At 35.7% G+C, this 21,259-nt stretch overlaps 1 protein-coding gene across 4 annotated transcripts; it reads left to right on the top strand.

Moving 5' to 3' along the window:
- The first annotated feature begins 555 nt into the window (after nucleotides 1–555).
- Not1 (CCR4-NOT transcription complex subunit 1) lies at nucleotides 556–20,014 on the top strand. Of its 4 annotated transcripts, XM_085206838.1 has the most exons (18): nucleotides 557–919; nucleotides 3,781–3,996; nucleotides 4,688–4,871; nucleotides 5,094–7,599; nucleotides 7,737–9,183; nucleotides 9,265–9,654; nucleotides 9,876–10,052; nucleotides 10,277–10,525; nucleotides 10,611–10,916; nucleotides 11,274–11,651; nucleotides 12,620–12,766; nucleotides 13,099–13,233; nucleotides 14,791–14,808; nucleotides 14,946–15,374; nucleotides 16,058–16,242; nucleotides 16,380–16,643; nucleotides 17,367–17,500; nucleotides 18,668–20,014. In XM_085206838.1, exons 1-17 carry the CDS (start codon nucleotides 818–820, stop codon nucleotides 17,437–17,439), a joined length of 7,206 nt encoding a protein of 2,401 aa, XP_085062964.1. In that variant the 5' UTR covers nucleotides 557–817; the 3' UTR covers nucleotides 17,440–17,500; nucleotides 18,668–20,014. The 4 variants fall into 4 exon arrangements, with proteins under 4 accessions (XP_085062963.1, XP_085062965.1, XP_085062964.1 ...); XM_085206837.1 differs by lacking the exon at nucleotides 17,367–17,500 and having other exon boundaries at nucleotides 556–919; XM_085206840.1 differs by lacking the exon at nucleotides 14,791–14,808.
- Nucleotides 20,015–21,259: the final 1,245 nt, after the last annotated feature.

Below are 21,259 nucleotides of genomic sequence, written 5' to 3'. Positions count from 1 at the left end.
ACATGAATGTACAAAATTAATGCTGCCAACATCAGAATTTAAACTGTTTTACTGAAAACGAAACGTAATGGACCATGATGAGGCAGATAAAAATATGTTGTTGTAATTTACTTATTAAATAATATGCGTCAATTTCACAATTCTTTATTCATTCAATAAATGTATCTCTATTAACTCAATAAGTAAGTACGTACCTACCAAACGTCGTACATCCAATGCAAAAATATAAAAATAAATCGCTTTATAAAAATCCATTTCTAAAATACTATTTATTATGTATGTTTATGAATATTGTGCATTTGTATTGATTTTCTTACTTCCTAAATATGGATTAAAATATATTATTTTTGAATAAATGAAGATGGATATGAAAGCATTCTCTAAAAATGACTAGGATGATGAAAAAATGAATATGATGATGACCTAATTTATAATTAGGATAACATTCCATAGTCATACAATATTATTATTGCACTGGCAACTCATCTCCATTTTTAATTTTTAGTTTATGTTGGGAGCATTGCGCTTCGAAGATAACGTAATTATACTGTACGAATGGCGAAGAAATACGAGATCGAACGACTTACTGCTTAGTGCCTTCGTCATCGTGTGCAGATTTTTGAGTAATGAAATATAGCAGTGGCATTAAAATTATGTTAAATTTGAAGTGAAAAATATTTTTGGTGATGTTGACCTTAGGCTTGTTGTTATTCCGCAAAAAAACTGTAAAAGAACATACATTTACCCGTAATTATTCGTCAAAAATCGAGAAAGCTTCAAACGTGTTTGAAGCTTTCGATTTCGCATTAATGGAACTATGAACCTGGACTCTTTAACGTTTAGCTTATCACAAATCAATTATCTCGTTGCAAATTTAAATAAGAAGAATTTCAAGCAGACTAGTCAAGAGTTGTCTCAGGTAAGTTATTTGATTTTACAGTTTGTCTTTGTTTTCAATTGTCGCCATATTGTGGACGGTCAGAGCCACGAGCTGAATTGGTAATAAGACATATTTTATATAACAGATAGGATTGCTTATATTTTTGCATTATCGCACTGTGCTCTATTGCCAAAATATCAAGTAGATAGCAGAAAATTGTAAAGTGCCGTTATTGGAGAGCAGTATAAAGTGGTTCAATGTGAATTTGTGCGTTTATAAATGTTGCTCATTGATGAAAGTATCTATGTATATTAACAAAAAATACTGTTTCGTAATTTTTTGTAGTGTAACAACTACGGTGCGACTCATGATAATGTCACAGTTTTATAGGGATTTGGCAATTCACCACAGTTGAAACTGACCAATTTTTTGTTATTCCTATATACGAGATATAATAAAAATGAAATATGAAATTTCTCTGTATGTTAGATAAGACTTAACTAAAAAAAAAATAACAAATGTCTCCATTGCTCTTTGTAAAGTACTGCTTATTATCACGAGTACATTACTAACAATAATTATGTTATTGAAAGAACTAAGTATGAAAGGTTAAAATGTACTAAATTTGAAAAAAATATATACATAAAAGTTTTATGGAAGTTTTGGTGTATATCCAATACAAACACTCCTAATAGTATCTCATAAGAAAATGAATCTGTAATGTAATGTATGCATTCTACTTTGAGATGTCAGTATAATAAAATAATAACTCATTTATTTCATTGCTTGAATATAATGAAATGCAGCAGTATGTAATCACTTTAATATTTAAAATTTGTATTTAAAGTGAACTTTTCTATACTGGCAAATTGTTCAGACAGTAATTGAGATGGTTTATAAAACAAATATATGAACTATTGTGATTATTTTAAAAAATATTTTTTTGCCAGACAGTGCACTTTCTTATAATTTATCTTACATTTTACTGATTCTATTTTTAAGAAATTGTTTTAAAAACTTTCTTTTTATATGTCTTGCCATGTTCACAAAAGAAGACCAAATGTGAGTTTTACATTATATTTGTGTGCAAATTAGTTGAACCATTTTATGCATTCAGCATTTTTTATATAAAATAGTAGATTGTGTTTGTCCCTTGTAAGTGCATTTCTTTAAACTGCTTATATCACTTAGTTAATTTCATTTGTAACTAAATGTGTCATATTCTATCATATTTTAGTGTATTGCTGTTGATGTGATAAAATTGCTTTAACTTTATTAATATACTTTTTGAGTTTGCATTCAAATTAATAAAATAAGTTGGTTAATGTTTCACAAATACATAAATATAAAAATTATGTATAAGAGCCACTTGACGTTTTGACCTGATTTTTTTATTCATTATCACTTCAAGGACTGACATTACAAAATGATATCCATTGTTCAGTAAATGCACTGTTCATTGCAGACATCACAGCTTGTTAGTGAATATCAATAATAATCTTGTCTAGGACAAGTATTTTAATATATTATTAGTCATAGCATTCCACATATAGCAGGGTAGGGAGAACCTAGTATCACACTCTGTGGCCCACTTTCTGCTTAATTTATGAGACATTGTGTGAGTTAAATTAGTGGAACCTAATGTTATGCTTTGTGTTGTTACCAGAACGAGGAAATGAAAATAATTCAGTCCTAAGTAGAAATTAAATCCTAAAACATTGTGTTTTAAGTCAGAGCTGCTGCACCACAATATATATATTTTTTAAAAGCTATTTTTTGCTTTTATAAAAGTTGGTGAACAACATTAAACATTGCAAATTTTTGTCATGATATATAAACAAGTTGACTGTATTTAAAATGCAATGCGAATATTTTTTTGCCACATATACATTTGCTTGCTATAACTGCCAGTTTTGCTGTAACATTTGGCCTTGCGGAATATTTTTATTGTGACTTTGAAATATTATAAATATAACATATTTGAAGCTCTATAATTTAGAAACTGAACTGAATATCACTCACGTTGTACAACAATTGAATGTCTCGAAATTCAATTTGAATTAGGAAAAGTTCTAATTTATCAGTTTTACACTGATTGAGTGATATTATAAATTTAAATATTACATTTTAAATGGGTTAAAGAAACATATTTGCAGAGAAAATCAAGATTGTTTAAGTACATGAATAGTACAAATACTTTAACAAATTAAGACATATTCATGATAATTTTGAATACAAGGTAAAACAATATATATTCCTCTAAATAGCAAATAGCATAGCATATATATAAGAATATATTATTAATTAACTATATTATTAAATATATTATTATACTGTTATTAACCATTGATAGGTTAAGAGAAAATCAATTATAATCAATTTTCTATTAAAAAATATATTTATCTGGGTACAATAAAATATTGATGAATATGATAAAGAATTTTGATTGCATTATTAGTTCTTAATTACATTTTACTGTTGAGGCTGTCCTGGCACAGTAGCAATGGCACAGTGTGAATGATCACATGCTGTGTCACATCAAACTCACCACCCACTACCATTACATATGAATGTGACAGTGGTGGGTTTGATTCACTTTTAGGGACATTAAATATTTAATATTAAAATAAGCAAAAAAATTGATTTTGCAAAACTTGTTTTTGATTTTTTAAAATATTATTTAATACATAAATTTGCAAAATTTGAATATATGTTACAGTTTCTTGTTGTTGTAGTAGTACAGTGTTTAAATCTTTTTTTTTTACAATTTAGAATGGCACATGTATTTAGTTCATTATAGCTAGTGTTTATTTAGTTATTTAGAAAGTTACTAGCTTTGCTTGATTGTTAAACTCTTTTGTTTGTTGTGTTAGTTTAAATGTGTTGCATATTGGGTTCAGATTGTCAGTCTCTATGGCTTGGAAGCAGAAAATCAACTGCTGAGGTGCCTGCTCACTGAAGCTGCGAAGACATCGTGGGAGAACGACCGTCAGGGCACTACATACAGTGTCCACGCCACCCTCCTCGCACAGCATCTTGCAGTGCTGCTCAGCCACCCTGCCAAGTCCACTGTAGTTTGCCGTGCTGTAGATCAACCAACTAAGTCTCTACAAAAGGTAATTAATAAAGTAGTTAGTATATAAAAAATATACTTAAGTAAGAAAAGATAAAAACACTTATTTTTGGTGTTATTATTGTAATTATAATATATTTCTCAACATTTGAGCTTGCCTATTATAAGGCTCAAGCCTGAATAAAAATTATGCAAAATTGATATTTTCAGTAATACTGTATGCCTCTTTCATTTCAATCAATCAAAAAGAAAAATCATTAGTATGTTACAATGCATTTGCATTGTTTCTAGAGGAGAATTTAATTAAATATTTGTATGTTGTTTTCCTAATGCTAACTCCAGTTTATTTTACACACACACACAGTATATTCTTACAGTTTATTTTTTCCTTAATGCTTACATAGCTGATGTGTATCAATTAATTATCATTCCTTTTAATTGTAAATATATGCTTAAGTTTACAATTAAGGATTTCAAGGATTACAAATTTATAAATTATTTAAATTATTTTAGCCTATTTGCAGCTTTGAACAAATGAAATTTAAATGAGAGGAATACAAATATTGTGTAACATAATGTATCCTATATATAGTTCTAGTATTGAAGTATACTAGAGTTCAGTTCCTTTTCCATCCATCCAGTTTATTTTATATGCATTTATAACCTATAATGAACTTTAAACAAAATAATGAAAATGTATAATTTTAATAATTAATAATTTGTTACTGTTTTAGGTCCTAAAACCCCTCAATACATTACTCAGTCGGCTCGCCAGGTTGCTGAAATTGACGACGGCCCAAGATGTTGCTTTCTCCTTGGTGCTGAAAAGATATTCATCAAAGCCTGAAATTGTATCTCTGACTAAACAACATTTAAAGAAACGATTTTTGGACTTTGTTCAGTGTTATCTTGACGCAGGTATATTATGTAGCACTGGTGCTAATATCAAATAAAATCATAATATATGACATGTTTGCTTTTTATGTTTACTGTTCTGCTCATCTTTGTAACTAGTCTTGTTAACTAACAAATATGACAGTACCAATTTGTAAACAACAACAAAGACGATTATAATTTTATATATATTATCTTTTAATAAATTTAAAAATATGTATAATTTATTACATTTTCTTTACCCAGAGCACGGACATCAAGTCGAGCGTGCAGGTCTTCAGGAATGCAGCGCTGAAGTTTTGCAAACTTTACTGATAAGTCTCGCGTCTGAGAACTTCCGACTAGCAGCTATTACGAAGGACTTGTTCCTGAAACGATTACGTATTGACTTTCCTCGTGTGGTAGTGCCTATTATTCTAGCGCCACTGCTATACCCTGACGATACTAAGTCGCCTCTGGAGGAAATGACCACAACTGACGACATGACAGCGGCCATGATGGACAATTCTTTAGCTGAAATAATCCGAGATATTGGTTACAACTTCACATCGACAGTTGAAGATTGCAAAAACAATATGATCAACTTTGGTGCTCGTGAACCTACTGCTTTGGATGTAGCAAGAATAATTTCAATGATGGTTAGATATCATGCGACCGTACCGGACGGCCCGCAAATACAAACTCCTGGAAATTTCTGGATGAATCATGAAGCAAAGAAAGATGCCATTGCACATGGACCAGAAACATGGAATGCTGAAGTGTTTGTTCAAGCTCTCAAGGAGTTGGCTTCTAATCTGAATTGGAAAGAAGTAATTCTGCAGCTCGACCATCCAGAGTTTATAGTACCAGATAGGCAAGGCTTGAGCCTCCTTTTTGCAATTTTACGTTTAGGCCTTCAAAGTGCCGGCTATCCGGCCAACATATTCCCGATTGAGTACCTTTGCAGGCGATGGACAAATCTAGAGGGACAAATGAGTTTGATTTCAAGCATTCTTAAATATCCTGATATATTTAGTTTTGCTGATCATCCATTCCATCCAGTGTCTATTGACCTTTTGAAATCTCCCCCAGACACTGATAACAAGGAAATAGCCACTTGGCGTTGCCTTTATTTAGTCGAGCTATTGTTATATGCATCAGAACGAGGCTACTACATGCAAGTACATGACTTGTTCAAATCGCCTTTACAACATTGCCCAGATATTTTATTGCTAGCATTATTACAAATAAATCCACCCATCACAGTACTTAGACAAGAGCTTTTGACAAACTTGATTCCAATATTTCTCGGCAATCATCCTAATTCCGGTATAATGTTGCAACATGCCTGGCATACACAAAATCCTAACATCAAAACTATCATAATGCATGCTATGGCCGATTGGTACATCCGTGGCGAGAGTGATCAATCTAAGCTTTCGAGAATATTAGACGTAGCGCAGGATTTGAAGGCCTTGTCTTTATTGTTGAACGTTCAATCATTCCCATTCGTCATCGACCTCGCATGTCTCGCTTCCAGAAGAGAATATCTGAAATTAGATAAATGGCTCACTGACAAAATTCGGGACCACGGTGAGACTTTCGTTTCGGCGATGGTGAAATTCCTTCAACGCCGATGTCCACAAATAATAGGCAAAGTGACGGAGGAACAGCTGCCTAAGGCCGCTCAACTACCACCAGAAACTATAGCGACAATATTGGCTTGCTTGCAATTGTGCATACCAAATGTACAGCAGGAGTTGCAAGAAGCAATCTACAGCGTGATAGCTAACTGTCAGACATTGATTTTGAGCAAAGCAAGACCTGGAATTGCCGGAATAGCTCGTCCACACACGCGAGTACTAGAAACACCTTTTAACCCTGCTGGATTAGGCGCTCAGTTGTTTACGCCTCACGTTGATACTATTGCCAATCTGACTCCAAATGTAGCCAGTATGACTCTAGCGCCAGCGAATACAGCTTTTGCAATGCCGGGCACATTGGGCCCATTGGTCACTGCTCCCGGATCTCCATCGCGACTGATGGGGGCGGGTCCAAATAGTCCCTTTGCGATGATGCCCATGCAACACAATGTAAACGTGAACATGACGGCGCTGGCTCGCATGCCACCTACACCGGCGATGGACAAGCCTCGTTTACCCGATCCCATACACTTCCCTGAAGTTATCCATAATGTCTCAAAGGAGATCGAGGACGAGGCGAATAGCTACTTTCAAAGGATTTACAATCATCCACCGCATCCAACTTTATCGATAGATGAGGTACTAGAAATGCTAAAGAAGTTCCAAGACTCACAAAATAAAAGAGAACGTGAAGTTTTCTCGTGCATGCTCCGTAATCTTTTTGAAGAATATAAATTCTTTCCACAATACCCTGACAAAGAGCTTCATATAACGGCACAGTTATTTGGTGGAATAATAGAAAAAGGATTAGTACCTAGCTATGTATCTCTGGGTTTGGCATTAAGATTTGTGTTAGATGCTTTACGCAAACCGGAAGGTTCCAAAATGTATTACTTTGGTATAGGAGCTTTAGACAGATTTAAGTCGCGTTTAAAAGATTATCATAAATATTGTGAGCATGTGAAGGCCATACCACATTTTGGAGAGTTTCCACCTCATCTAATTGAATACATCGAGTATGGATTGCAGAGTCAAGAGCCACCAACTAAGCCACAGGGGCCCGTTCTGCCAACAAGCCTGGCCGCCATGTTGAATCAGACCACTGTTGTTACCGTCTCAGCACCATACAGGTATGTATTTAGAGACAAAATTTAAATATTTTTCGTGAATAATAAATAATTCTTATGTATAATTACTTATAAATTTCACTCGAAATGTTATTTAGTATCGATTTTAGTACTGTAGCAAATATTCATTTTATTTGCAGAGCTGTGGTGTGCGCGCACAATCCCATTTCTTTGATATCGAAGGTTACAAACTGTCCTGCAGGAGGTATCGGCAGTCGGCCCTCTATAGCAAATGCTACCAACATTGATACTCTATTGACTGCAACTGATAGAGAAGAGAAGATAAATGCTCCTCCGGAAGCTATACAGGACAAGACTGCCTTTATTTTCAATAATCTCAGCCAGCTTAATCTACGAACCAAATGTGAAGAGTTAAAAGAAATCATAACTGAGGAATACTACCAGTGGCTATCACAATACCTCGTTATGAAACGAGCATCCATTGAGTTTAATTTCCATACATTATATTCTAACTTTCTCGACGTCCTTAAAATCCGCGACATAAACAAAATGGTGACTAATGAAACATATAGAAATATTAGAGTGTTGTTGCGATCCGACAAAGGCATAGCTAATTTCTCTGATCGGTCTTTATTAAAGAATCTCGGTCATTGGTTAGGTATGCTAACGCTGGCTCGTAATCAACCGATCCTTTATATAGACCTAGACCTCAAAGCACTTTTACTTGAAGCTTATCACAAAGGCCAACAAGAACTACTTTACGTGGTACCGTTTGTTGCGAAGATCTTGGAATCCTGCGCCAAGAGCATCGTATTCAAACCACCAAACCCATGGAGCATGGCTCTCATGAATGTATTGGCTGAACTTCATCAAGAACCTGATTTGAAATTAAATTTAAAGTTTGAAATAGAAGTGCTCTGTAAAAACTTAGGCTTGGACATCACCGACGTCAAACCATCTCTATATCTAAAGGATCCTGAAAAATTGAGGACCATTGAGTTTCAACTTTCACAACCGAAGCCAAACAAGGAAGCTGCGGCCAACGTGATCCTGGTGAACCCTGCGATCGTGGTGGCGTCGCAGATACAGATGATGGTGCCGCCGCCGCCGCTACCGCAGCTGCAGCCGCCCCCGCCCATGATCCCTGCCGAAGAGCTGTCTGCCGCCGCGCCCACGCCAACCGCCGGCCTCGTCCCCAGCGACCCTGGCTTAATAGGCGTCATCGGGCTTCCCGTGCCCCGGTTTAACTACCTCGACGTGAATGTCTCCTCCACCTCCGCTTTCGGGCAGAAGATATGCTTCAACCCGCACATCATCCTCTTCCAGAACTACCCCCACTTGAAGCAGTTCGTAAAGCCCGCCATCGAGCGATCCATCCAGGAGTGGATCCACCCGGTGGTGGATCGGTCCATCAAGTACGCACTGACGACGTGTGAGCAGATCATCCGCAAGGACTTTGCGTTGGACCCCGATGAGGGCCGCATGCGCTCGTGTGCACACCACATGATGCGCAACCTGACGGCTGGCATGGCTATGATCACGTGCCGCGAGCAGGTCGTCACCACCATCAGCACCAACCTGAAGGCCGCCTTCATCGCCGCGCTCATTCCTACCACGCCGCAACAGGTGAGTATCCCCGCTCCTTCCGCACTGCCTTTACACTACTGTATACTTTGTTCCTTATCATAATAGTTAAACGCTTTGCAGAAGGATATTATAGAAAGTGCAGCAACTATCTTAGCGACCGAAAACATGGAGTTGGCTTGCGCTTTTATCCAGAAGACTGCCGTAGAAAAGGCATTACCTGAACTCGATAAGACGCTTATGAACGACTACGAAATGAGAAAGCTCGCCCGTCAGGAGGGCAGAAGATACTTTGATCCGATGGTATTGACTTACCAGACTGAAAGGATAACCGATAGGGTTCGATTACACGTGGGCGGACCTTCCGAGGTACAGATAGCCGTATATGAGGAGTTCGCGTGTAACATCCCAGGCTTCATGCCGGTACGAGACCCAGGCATGTTCATTCCGAAGCCTTCCGCTCAGGAACAAATACCGCCCATGGCATTTAATCAAGTTATGAACCCCACTCAGGTATAGTTGGATTTTGTTACATTAAAGCTAGAATTTTGTAATTTCAATTGCCATGTATTTTGCTAATTAAATGCAGTTTAGTTATGAATATTATCTATTTTAGTAATATTTTCCAGAGGGAGTAAGATACTGTTAATTGACGTGTGTTATTAAAATGGTGTTTCTATAATTATCAAATTAAGCAGTAAATGATATAACATTGAATAATATGTTTTGGACAGGTGTATGGCACGGACGAGATGGGTACTCTGATAGCGGCCGCCGAGGTGTTTCTGTCCAGCGCTCTCAGCCAGCCGGCGTACACAGTACAAGCCACCAACATACACACCCTCCTCGAATGCCTCATTATGGTCAGGCGGAACAGGGACATTGTCTCTGGATATGCACTGCTTCAACGGGTATGTTACATAGTTTTAAAATTTTATTTACTTTTTAGGTCCTTGTTTTAAGGTACGCTTAGGCTCTTATAGGATTATTTTCACAGTTATTTAGAGCACGGAAAAAAATCTACTTCTGAATCCTATGTCCATGCCCAAATCCAACTCACCTTTGACCAATTTTTATTCATTTGTATAGAAATAAATGTGCGTAATTTGACTTTATATGACGCAAAATTATGCAGGCTGTGGAAGGTCTGCTGGATGGACACATAATTCAGCCGGGAACAAATGCTGAACTCATGGAAATAATGATTCGGTACCGTGAAATCCACCTTCGTGTTCTGAAGCTGCTTGAAGATGCCAGGGTCTATGGACATGCATGGACTACAAAGCAGATAACCTACTGTGTAACCGAATGCAGGGATGAATTAAAATATAGTCTGGAAGGCATTGATTGCCTAATTAGAAACCATCTAATAAACATGCCACAGGTAACATAATGATTAAGTATACTCTTTACAACTAATATTTAAAAACATTCGTGTTTACTGAAGTGTTTTAACACAACTGTTCTAGTACGATATTGCGCTCACGCATCTCCTGGACAACGGAAATAACTACGTTGCTGTAGCTTTCGCGATGCAACTCGCACAGTTGTACCTAGTCGATGATAGGAACAGCGCGTACGTGTCTGATTCCGACCTCTACCACACTACTGACACGCTACTACGACTCATGTCAAACTCCAGAGAGCCGCTGCCTGAGGGTCTCGCCATATTGGTAGAAACGATACGCATTAACCAAGATCCTAGCAATTATTTAGGGGAACAGTCTCCTTCAGGACCCACTGCGCACATTCATAACGGCATTGTGCAAGTGCGAGTAAGTATACTTGTGTTACTTGTAGTATTACTTGTGGTGCTTAATATACCGAAAAATTTTAATAAAAGAAATAAAGAAGAAGAAAAGAAATATAAATATAAGATAAGAATTATAAAAGTACTAAATAGCTAACACTAGTATGATTATAAAGTAATTCAATATTCCATACTATATTATCTCGGTTGTAATATTGTGAAAGAGATGTTAACAAATTGGACGATTTTGATCACAAGTGTTTTTTGTGCTTCAACTATTATTTTCATTGGATCATATTCTATGTAGAAGTTACTTATTTGTACATAATTGATTATTTTCTGTTACTGTAAGTAGTGTCTTATGCGTTTGATTATTACTCAGTCCCGAGAGTACGACGACCCGCCTGGTCTCCAAGAGAAGACCGAGAACCTTCTTCGCGAGTGGAGGAACATTCTTCTCAGCCCTCTCACGGAGATCGAAATAGGACAGAACTTCAATATTTATGTTCATCGCATGAACATGAACGGTATTCTGAAGACAGAGGACATGATCACACGCTTCTTCAGAATTGCCACGCAAATGTGTGTCGAGAGTGTATATCAAGTTCTAAATGAGGAGAGGATGAATCCTCCTCCTGTACCTCCTAAGAGGGAAAAGTATTATGCTATGTGCGACTCGTTTATCAAATTAGTGTCACTCCTCATCAAGAACACGGCTGATGCAGAGAATCCAACGCCCAAACTCAACTTGTTGAACAAGGTACATTTTTTTTTAAATTTTGTTTTCACTTACAGTGCATTATACAGGGTGGAAGAGGCAGCGCTTCTTTTACTGAAACTGCATATAGGGTAAAATATTTCAAACCCAAAATAAAAAAAAATAATCAAGGTACCTCAACGATTTGGACGTAGGGTTTTTTTACATTTCACGATTTTTATCCATACCTGTATTTCGTGTCACGCACACATACGTATGCGACGTTGCCGCTTTGACAGGTAAGTGTGTGCGTGCCTATATTATACTTTACAAATGGCGTTTTATTTTAAAATGATAATTTTATTATTTGTTTTGTTTGAAAAAAAAACTTTTATTTTTGAGAATTATTTTTTTTCCGAATTATATTAGGCTTTTATAGAGTAGTTGAAACTGTGGTTTCATTTAAAGTGGCGCTGACAATTCCACCCTGTATATAAATATATGTGTCTCAGCACATTTGTGAGTAGCACGTAATATTACTACTTAAAATTTTTAAGTAAAGTCAGCAATTTGTACCTTTAATAATTTGTGTTACAATTTCTTTACAATCTTATTTGCTGTAGTTAAAGAAAACAATATAGATTTGTGTCTGTAGAATTTTTAAATATAATACTATTTATCAACTTTGTGCTGGTTTGTGCATATATTGAACTAGCGATCCATTCGCGGTTTCGCCCGCATACCACCTGTAACTATTTTATTATACTGCATTTGCCAACAGATTGATTATATAGTTTATACACTCAATCCTTTTTCATAATTTTGAGAAAATTTAAGCACTACGTGACTACTTATAAGGATGTCATCTGCCGTAAGGGCGCCCTCTGCGGGGCTAGAACCTAGCTATGTTAGCTAAACTAACTTAGCAGAATGTCTTCTTATAAATGTTTATAAATTATGTAGTTTTCGGAATAGTTATGCATATCATATATTTTTTTTTTATATATGTGTTAATTAATTTCCTTCTCTAGATTTTAGGCATCATAGCCGGTTGCCTGCTCCAGGATCACGAGGAGCATGGGGCCAATTTCTTGCAGCTTCCATACCAAAGGCTTCTTTTGATCCTATTCCTGGACATGAACATGCCCGAGCCAGTTTTAGAATCTATCAACTACCAGGTAATTTCACATAATAAAAACACATTTAGCTGCTGACTAAGTGTTCTTTATTGCGATGGCGTAAAATAATAGCATTTGTTTTTTATTATATATCAAGCACTTGGTGTTTCACTCGCGGTTTCTCCCCCTTAGACTACATTAAGATAATACTCGTATGCAATATACGAGTATTATCTTAGAGTTAGAGTCTTTCTTTTGTATTACTCTCTATTAGTGAAAACTATATTAAAATAATTGTGAACGTGAGCTTATACAAAACTATACAAAAGTGCTTGTGAAAGTCTATTTTAATAAAGAATATTTTGAATTTATTTATGTAACGTCCCATACAGGTTCTAACAGCGTTCTGCCATACATTGCGCATAGTACGTCCAAGCGTGGCTCCAGGCTTCTCCTACGCGTGGCTCGAGATCGTGGCCCATAGGGCGTTCGTGAACCGCGTACTCGCCGTCACGCCGCAACAGAAGGTATGTATTTAATATGTTTTTTTTTATTCTATTATCATTATTACACAGTTCAAAGTACACATTTACACTAATAGAGAGATCTTCAGAATCATGCCAGACGGTTCTAAAGTTCATTACATCATACATATGGGTTGTGGATCGCGTATTATAATCATTCTGTTGTACAACATTTTGTGAGGTTTAAGTTTTATGTTAGTCAAGGTTTATGATAAGTTGGTTTAAATTATTACTTTTACAAGTCTAGGTTTGTTTAATCAATTTTTTCTTTTAAAATTAGATAATGGTCTTTATAATATTATTCTTAAAATTTTGACTAATATTTTCCCGGCTTTGGGCTCTTTTGACACAGTCTGGAAAGTGCTTTGATCTCGAGTTTGATATCACATTGGTGCGCAATATAAACATGATTTATCTTCCAAAAATGACGATCGTTAAATTACGACCACTATAAGAAAAATTCGATGATTAGAGATCAGAGCTTTTGTATGTATAATTTGTTTATATTTTAATGTAAGCAACACTGGCTTAAAATTATTATTATGTGAATTATAGGTGATACATAATAAATATGCATTTGAAGTATTACGTTAATTTTTTAAATATAATCAAAATGCAAAATTATGTATCACTTCTATATTTGAATATATAATACTCTTATACATATACACGTACATACATACAAATATACAACCATATTTTAATAATTAGCTAGTGATATTAAATTTCTTATAATATATATTTAATAATTATATATTAACTAGATTGTGTCAAAGTACCATAGCTTATAAATTATAGACCTGATTTTTTTTATATTTCTTAAACAATTATATAGTATTCAATTATATAACATAATTGGTGATTTTTCTCTTAGAACGTGTTTAAATTTTTTATCATTCAGATGTTTCTAGAACAAAATATTTTGTAGTTATTGCCTAAGCCCAGTGTATGATTTGCTTACATGAAGATAGTTCATGACCGAAACCATTGTTATTTTGATTTATTTACTTTGATCGTTTGCCTTTTAGCTTTACCCAAACTAAGGTAATTTGTTATTTACAAAGCTGATATAAAAATATAAAAAGTCAGGTCGTTAAGGTCAAGGTTGAAAGCACATCATTTTGGACGACACCAACCCTTTTTGCTTGGGAACCAGTTAAATGTGATTGTCTCTTCGCACACGAGGCGCGAGACGACACGGATACAGTTCTATTTCGAAGAAACAAAAATATCTCTTCTGATTTTATTCTCTTTTAGTTAAATATAACATTTATTAATATAATTAATAATATAACATTTTATAACAGAACTGTTGCCGCGTCCCATGTTCATTTATTACAAATTGCTACCTGCTGTTGTAAAACTTTATTTTGACTATTAAAACAGTTGGTATAATAAAGGAAATAAAATTGTGGGCAAAATGAAGTTGCTAGTTAGAAAATTTCCATGTTACTTCACAATGAGACGCCTCTGTGTGAAAAGATATGATGTATCTGTAAATACATGTGCGTTCCTTAAGTTTGATTGCGTATCTTATGGATTTATTTTCTTTTGTTCAAGTCTATCACGGAAGTCTTGGTATTATTTCATTAATTTTATGCTCGTATGTGTTTACAGTTGAATACCGCTTCTGATACCATTGCTTGACCATCGCTTTTTTTAAATTAAATAATAAATATACACACTTCTCGTTACTAAACCTCGACTGTTGGCAGGGCTGGGGGATGTATTCGACGCTGCTTATCGACCTTTTCAAATTCCTCGATCCGTTCTTGCGTAACACGGAGCTGGCAACGCCCGTCATGATACTGTACAAGGGGACGCTCAAGGTCCTGCTTGTGTTGCTCCACGACTTTCCCGAGTTCCTTTGCGACCACCACTACAGTTTCTGCGACGAAATACCGCCCAATTGCATACAGATGCGCAACTTGATATTGTCGGCGTTCCCGAGGAACATGCGTTTGCCGGACCCGTTCACGCCCAATTTGAAGGTGGACCTGCTCGCCGAGATCACGCTGCCGCCCCGAGCCGTCATTAATTATGCGACCATGATACCCCCGACCCAGTTCAAGAAGGACCTGGACGCGTACATCAAGGCGCGGGCGCCTGTCACCTTCCTGTCTGAGCTCCGCAGCAATATGCAGGTAATGGTAGTCGGGTCGGTGCAATCACCTGTATTTGAAATGTGTATTAAATTCGGACCTAAGGTCTTTATAAACCACTATATAAAATATATTTTTTTATTTCATTAATAACTAATAAGTGGATTTGATATTTGGCACGATTTTCTTGGAAGAGCTGGACTCCATTTTGATCTGCTATAACGTCAGTTGGTCTTGTAAACGAACGCACTGATATTAATATTAACCAATGCACAAACATTGCATTGATAAGATGGCACATTGTTGTTTATGTGACCGTATGACGTTATATGAGTTTCGCGAATTAATATAGATAAAAAATTTGAAAACTAACATTTACTAAATTGCTTATGACCTAAGCTTAAAGAAAATAACATTTTTAGATTTTTTCTCATTTAGAGTAAAATACCCAATTATTCTACACCCATATACCTACATTATGAAATTGAGGTAAACGTGTGGTTCAATAAATATTTGACGCTTCGTTCAATGAATTGCTAGTATTTTAAAATGCATGTCATTTAAATTTTATTTTTTATGACAATCATTAGATGTTTAATTTATTATTACATAGCATATGGTTATGTTGCTTTTAGTGATATTGAAATACTTAAATATACTTTATGTATAATAAGTTGCGTTATAGAATTTTTGTATCTATTTTGTGTTGTGTTGAAATAACACAGGTGCTGGTCGAGCCCGGTCGCAGATACAACAGTCAGTTGATGAACGCGGTGGTCCTATACGTGGGCATACAGGCCATAACCCACATCAGATCTAAAGGGCAAACACCGAACATGTCTACAATAGCACATTCTGCCCATATGGATATATTCCAAAACTTCACTGTTGATTTTGACTATGAAGGACGGTGAGTTAGAATTCTTTATATAAAACCCAACCCTTGTAAAAAATTAAGTTGATTTGAATAAATATTTATTTATTTATTGTTATTAATTATAAACAAAACGGCACACTATGTGTACTATACATATTTTACCTTTTTAGGTACCTGTTCCTCAATGCGATCGCTAACCAGCTTCGGTATCCGAACAGCCACACGCACTATTTCAGTTGTTGCCTCCTGTATTTGTTCGCTGAAGCCAACTCTGAAGCGGTGCAGGAACAAATTACAAGAATGCTGTTGGAAAGGTTGATCGTAAACCGTCCCCATCCATGGGGTCTGCTCATCACGTTCATTGAACTTATCAAGAATCCCATTTACAAGTTCTGGACCCACGAATTTGTGCATTGCGCTCCTGAAATTGAAAAGTAAATTTTTAATATAAATAATATAAAATTCTAAATATTATCAAACCATTGGACATTCGAATGTAACTTCCATATTTTAATATATACATATAGATTAGACTGTTAATATTGTGTGAAAAAATATTTTGTCGACAGCACTTTTAAACTATGTGTGTTTCGCAAAAGAGAACAAATAAAAAAATAGTAATTTTCCGCCGTCCAGGTCTTGCCTACGAGTAATTACCTAGGGATATTACTGCACGTTTGAGACGTAAGCCTGGGCGCCCGCCTAAGTGACGCGACTGCACTTGATTATAATATATACAATCTTACAAAACTATAGTCCTGACGTGGTACCCACCGTTCATTAGATTATATTTCTATATTACTACATAAAAACAAAATACCGAAATTCACTTTTAGTGATAACCTACGAATATTAAGATAAACCCCGAAGAAAAATGGAAAGTGCACTTCAGTTGAATCAAATTTTCTATTTTGATAAAGTAGCATAACATTTTGACTGATCAAGCGTACGTATCATTTGACACGTCAGGTCATGCCGTGAAATCATTACTTTCCTTAATTTAGACAAAAATGTTGAATGCCACTACTATAGTAGTTGAAAATTAAATATGTGACAATCAATCGGTCATGTCAGGCCACTCGGGTGGGCGGTTAAATGTTGAAAAACCTTCTGTTGTACCCAGTTTGTTGTTATGTTGAATTGTGTGTTATTGGCAGGTTGTTCGCTTCAGTGGCACGCTCGTGCATCACTGACAAGGCGGGGGGGTCCGACCGTGAGCTGACCGAGTAGCGTCGCGCCCTATGGGAGTCTGTCCGGCCGAAGCAGATGTTTAACTGCTTCGCCGAGAGAGGTAATATAATGAAAACAACTTTCACAGGCGGCTCGCTTTTATTCGTGCCTTTCAAATTTCTTTAATTTTTGAAATTGGCTTTTTTCAGCTTCATTCTTTATCCCGTTAGATTTCCAAGCATGTTGAGTGGTGGCTTAGAGCTCAACGCGACAAATTGTCTTAGGACATATATACGTAGCTTCACGCTTTATCCTTAGCGGGGTAGTTAGAGAGAACGGACCGCCAAACGCTACGGTCTCTACATACCTCTTTCGCCTCGTCCACTGTCATCAACCTCTTCATACATGCCCTCTGGGATATTCTCATGCTTTTTACGTGACCTTCCTCCAGTATCTTTGATAATGTGTTTTCGAAGGTCAACCGAGGTCTCTCCTCCTTCCTCTCTTACCGCTCACTTTTCCATCATAGATCTTTTTTGCCATTCTTTCATCACTCATTCGTTCGACGTGCCCAAACCAGCTGAGCAGGTTCTTCATTCTCACTGTGACATACTGACATCCTTGCTAGTACCTGCCATTCTGTGTATCTCTTCATTGCGGATTCGATCAGCTAAGCTGACTCCGCATATCTATTTGATTGTTACTTTGCATGCTATGGTATATAAGGCGATCGAGGTTTTAGCAAAAAGGCGATCGTCGCGCTTTTTGCTAAAACCTCTTTTCCCTTTACCACATATTTACCATGTTCCATACTCTGCCAGCATACTTCAATATTTTCATTTCCAGATTCGCTGCTATCTAGCTTCTTGGAAACGCTTTCTTCATATTCCTCTCTAATCGGTGGATCTTGAAGCTTCCAGCTTCTTATGCGGTAATTCGACTCGCAAGTTTGGACACCTCGTGTAGCTGCGCCAACCCGCAACCAGACCCCTTATTCTAGCAACAACTAGATAATGACCGTTTTCAGATCAGAACCCCCTGAACACTCGCGTGTTCATAACTTGCGCCCTATCAGTGCGCTCTCTCGATGTGCACGTGGCCAATGGATCGTTGCAGCCCTCGTAAGGGCTGGCAGGGGTCGCTGCGAGCAAGCCTTCCATCTTGGACCCCCATCATTGTCTTAAGAGAGCGGGGAAATAATAATAATTTATGTTCCCTCATGACAATCGAATCCACGATTTTCCCATTGACACATGGTTGTTTATTGATGTTGTGTATTGTGTTGCAGGCTTCCAGGAGGCGCAACAGGGGGAAGCGCCACAAACACAGCCATCGACGTCGCAGCCCGTCAAACAGGTTCTGCAGTGGAATAAGCTGTTTAAAAAGTAAACTGTTTATTGTCTAATAGCCGCACGATAGAGACGGTACGGTGCTTAGTGTAAGTGACATCGACATACGGAAATAATGCTCAAACATAACTACATATTCAATACAAAATGAACAATTAATATTATTTATTATTATGACCACTTCTTTCTATAATACAAAATTATTATATTATGAATAAAATCTTAGCTTTTGAATTATATTTTTGAGAATTGAATTGAAAAAAAAAAGTAATTTCTATGTATTTCTGTGTTTCTATGTATTTTCGCACGTATCGGAACTATTGATTATTTTTGATTTTTTTGTTAATTATTGAACAACGGTACAACGGTCGATCTGATGACTTCTTTTTTTTTATTTGTGTGATTAATTATGATTATATCTCAATACGTCTATAATAAATATATAATATATATAAGTTTAAATGTTTGCACATGTACAAACTAAATGGACGATTGTTACAATTTCATAATAATGTTTTCATTATTCGGCCCATGAGCTTTCACTTTACTGCAGTTATATATATAGTAGCAATCTTCTTGTTTGTTGTGGCACGGTGTTAGTTCAACCAATCACTTGTGACTCTTAGGTGTTTTTGTACCCGCGTAACTTCATATCGGGTGTCTTTTCACGGAGCTGCATATAAAATGAAACATCACCCAATATTAAGATATGTGGATACAAACATATAATAGAAATAATTAATTGTCGAAATGACTGATATGATATTTGGTATTTGATAGTGTTTAACGACTGACGCCGCGATTTTTAAGGAACAGTTGGATAGTCTATAAGTCTTTAAAATAATATAGTAGTAAAATAGTATAGGAATAATTGATAAGTTTTTTTTAAAGCAATGCGCTCATCCGTTACCTTATTTATCTCGGTAATAATTATATTCAATGGTAAACGAGTTATTTATGTGTGTACGTGTGGTTGCAGTTGTCAGCAGCGGCGGCGGCGCATTTCTGTGTAAATGTTAGATGTAATTTCGTTATTATTAATTTAGGGAAAATTGTATTAATGACGTTAATTATTTTAAGTTATGGTCCCAATTTTTCTAACATGTTGTATGTATTTTTCTTCCATGTATTTTCGTCGTATCGAACTATTGATTTATTTCTTTTTTTTAAAATATCTTAGTAAATATTAATTTTCGGAGAAATATAATAATTGCGTCATTGACTATTTTAAGTTATACTTCATTTTTTAATTAAATCGTGTTGTAATAAAATATTTTTCCATCAAATTTGGTTTTAATTATTTTTTCCTTTGCGCCCTTCATTTATTTCTTATTATGGGGTATCCGATTCATTTCTTTACATTTTATTCATTCATTTCGTTATCATTCACTGTTTGTCCAACGTTCACATAGTTGGCAAATCACATAACGCTCCGAATAACTAAAATAAGTATCCAAGCAATATAATATCTCTATATATAATAAAACAGTAAAAATATTTTGTCTGTACTGTTTTTAGTATTTTTGACTTGGATAGAGAGGCACTTAAAAAGAATAAAAGAAAGTAAAAATATATTTTTTTAATTTCTTATCTGTCTGTATGTATGGCCATGCTAATCTCTGAAAGTACTGAACCGATTTACGTAAAACTTTCACCAATTTCTTTGTTTTAACCGAGCCTAACATCTAAAGTTTGTTTCATCAAAATCGGTTCAATCGGCATGAGTTTGCCTGCAAATATATAGCAATCCATGTCTATACTTATACTTATAACTTTTAATAAATCTGTATTTCTAACCGTCTTTTCTAAACAAGTTGGAGGTTCTCATTTAAACATTTTTGATTCGATATTCGACTAATTATTTTGGATTTGATTTCGATATTGGATTATTCGATTCCATTTATGTAATATGCAATCATTACAGTTATTTTAGAAAGAATATTATAAATCCTAACTCAAATCGTTTCTGAACGAGTAAATTAAATTAGTCATTGACATCAACACGTATGACTGTCAGTCAATTCTGTTTATTAAATGAATAATCATGTAATTCAAGCGGGCGAAGCCGCGGTGGGGGCGCTAGTATTCAATATACATATAATGTATGTCAAGTGTTCTGTTTTTGTATTGGATTAAAGTAAAAACAATACTCCATCGTGCCCCGTGGACACGTTTCCTTTATGGCATAAAAAAAGACGTCCATGGGGCCCTAAGAGTAAATTAAATAACGAAAAAAAGATTATTCCTTATTATCGAAAATAAGACAGGGCTAATGGACATTATTACTTGTATATGGATGGCCCCATGGTCCCTCGCGTCCTCGTTATGCCCCGTTCCCATGGAGTCACAGTGGGGTCACACATAATAATGTGATTTATAAATTAACGTACTATTAATTTATTTATTTTATTTAAATTAACGTATTAAAATCTAAAACAATAATCAGAATCTTTCAGTGATCACACCACTTCACACCAATACCATAAAACATTTATCAGATGAAAATAAAATGTCATATTTACCAGTACAAT

The sequence above is a fragment of the Heliconius melpomene genome, chromosome 21, assembly GCF_056956725.1.
Source record: "Heliconius melpomene rosina isolate 202511_hmr_F chromosome 21, ASM5695672v1, whole genome shotgun sequence".
Taxonomy (NCBI): Eukaryota; Metazoa; Arthropoda; class Insecta; order Lepidoptera; family Nymphalidae; genus Heliconius; species Heliconius melpomene.
This window is presented reverse-complemented; position numbering and strand designations above follow the sequence as displayed.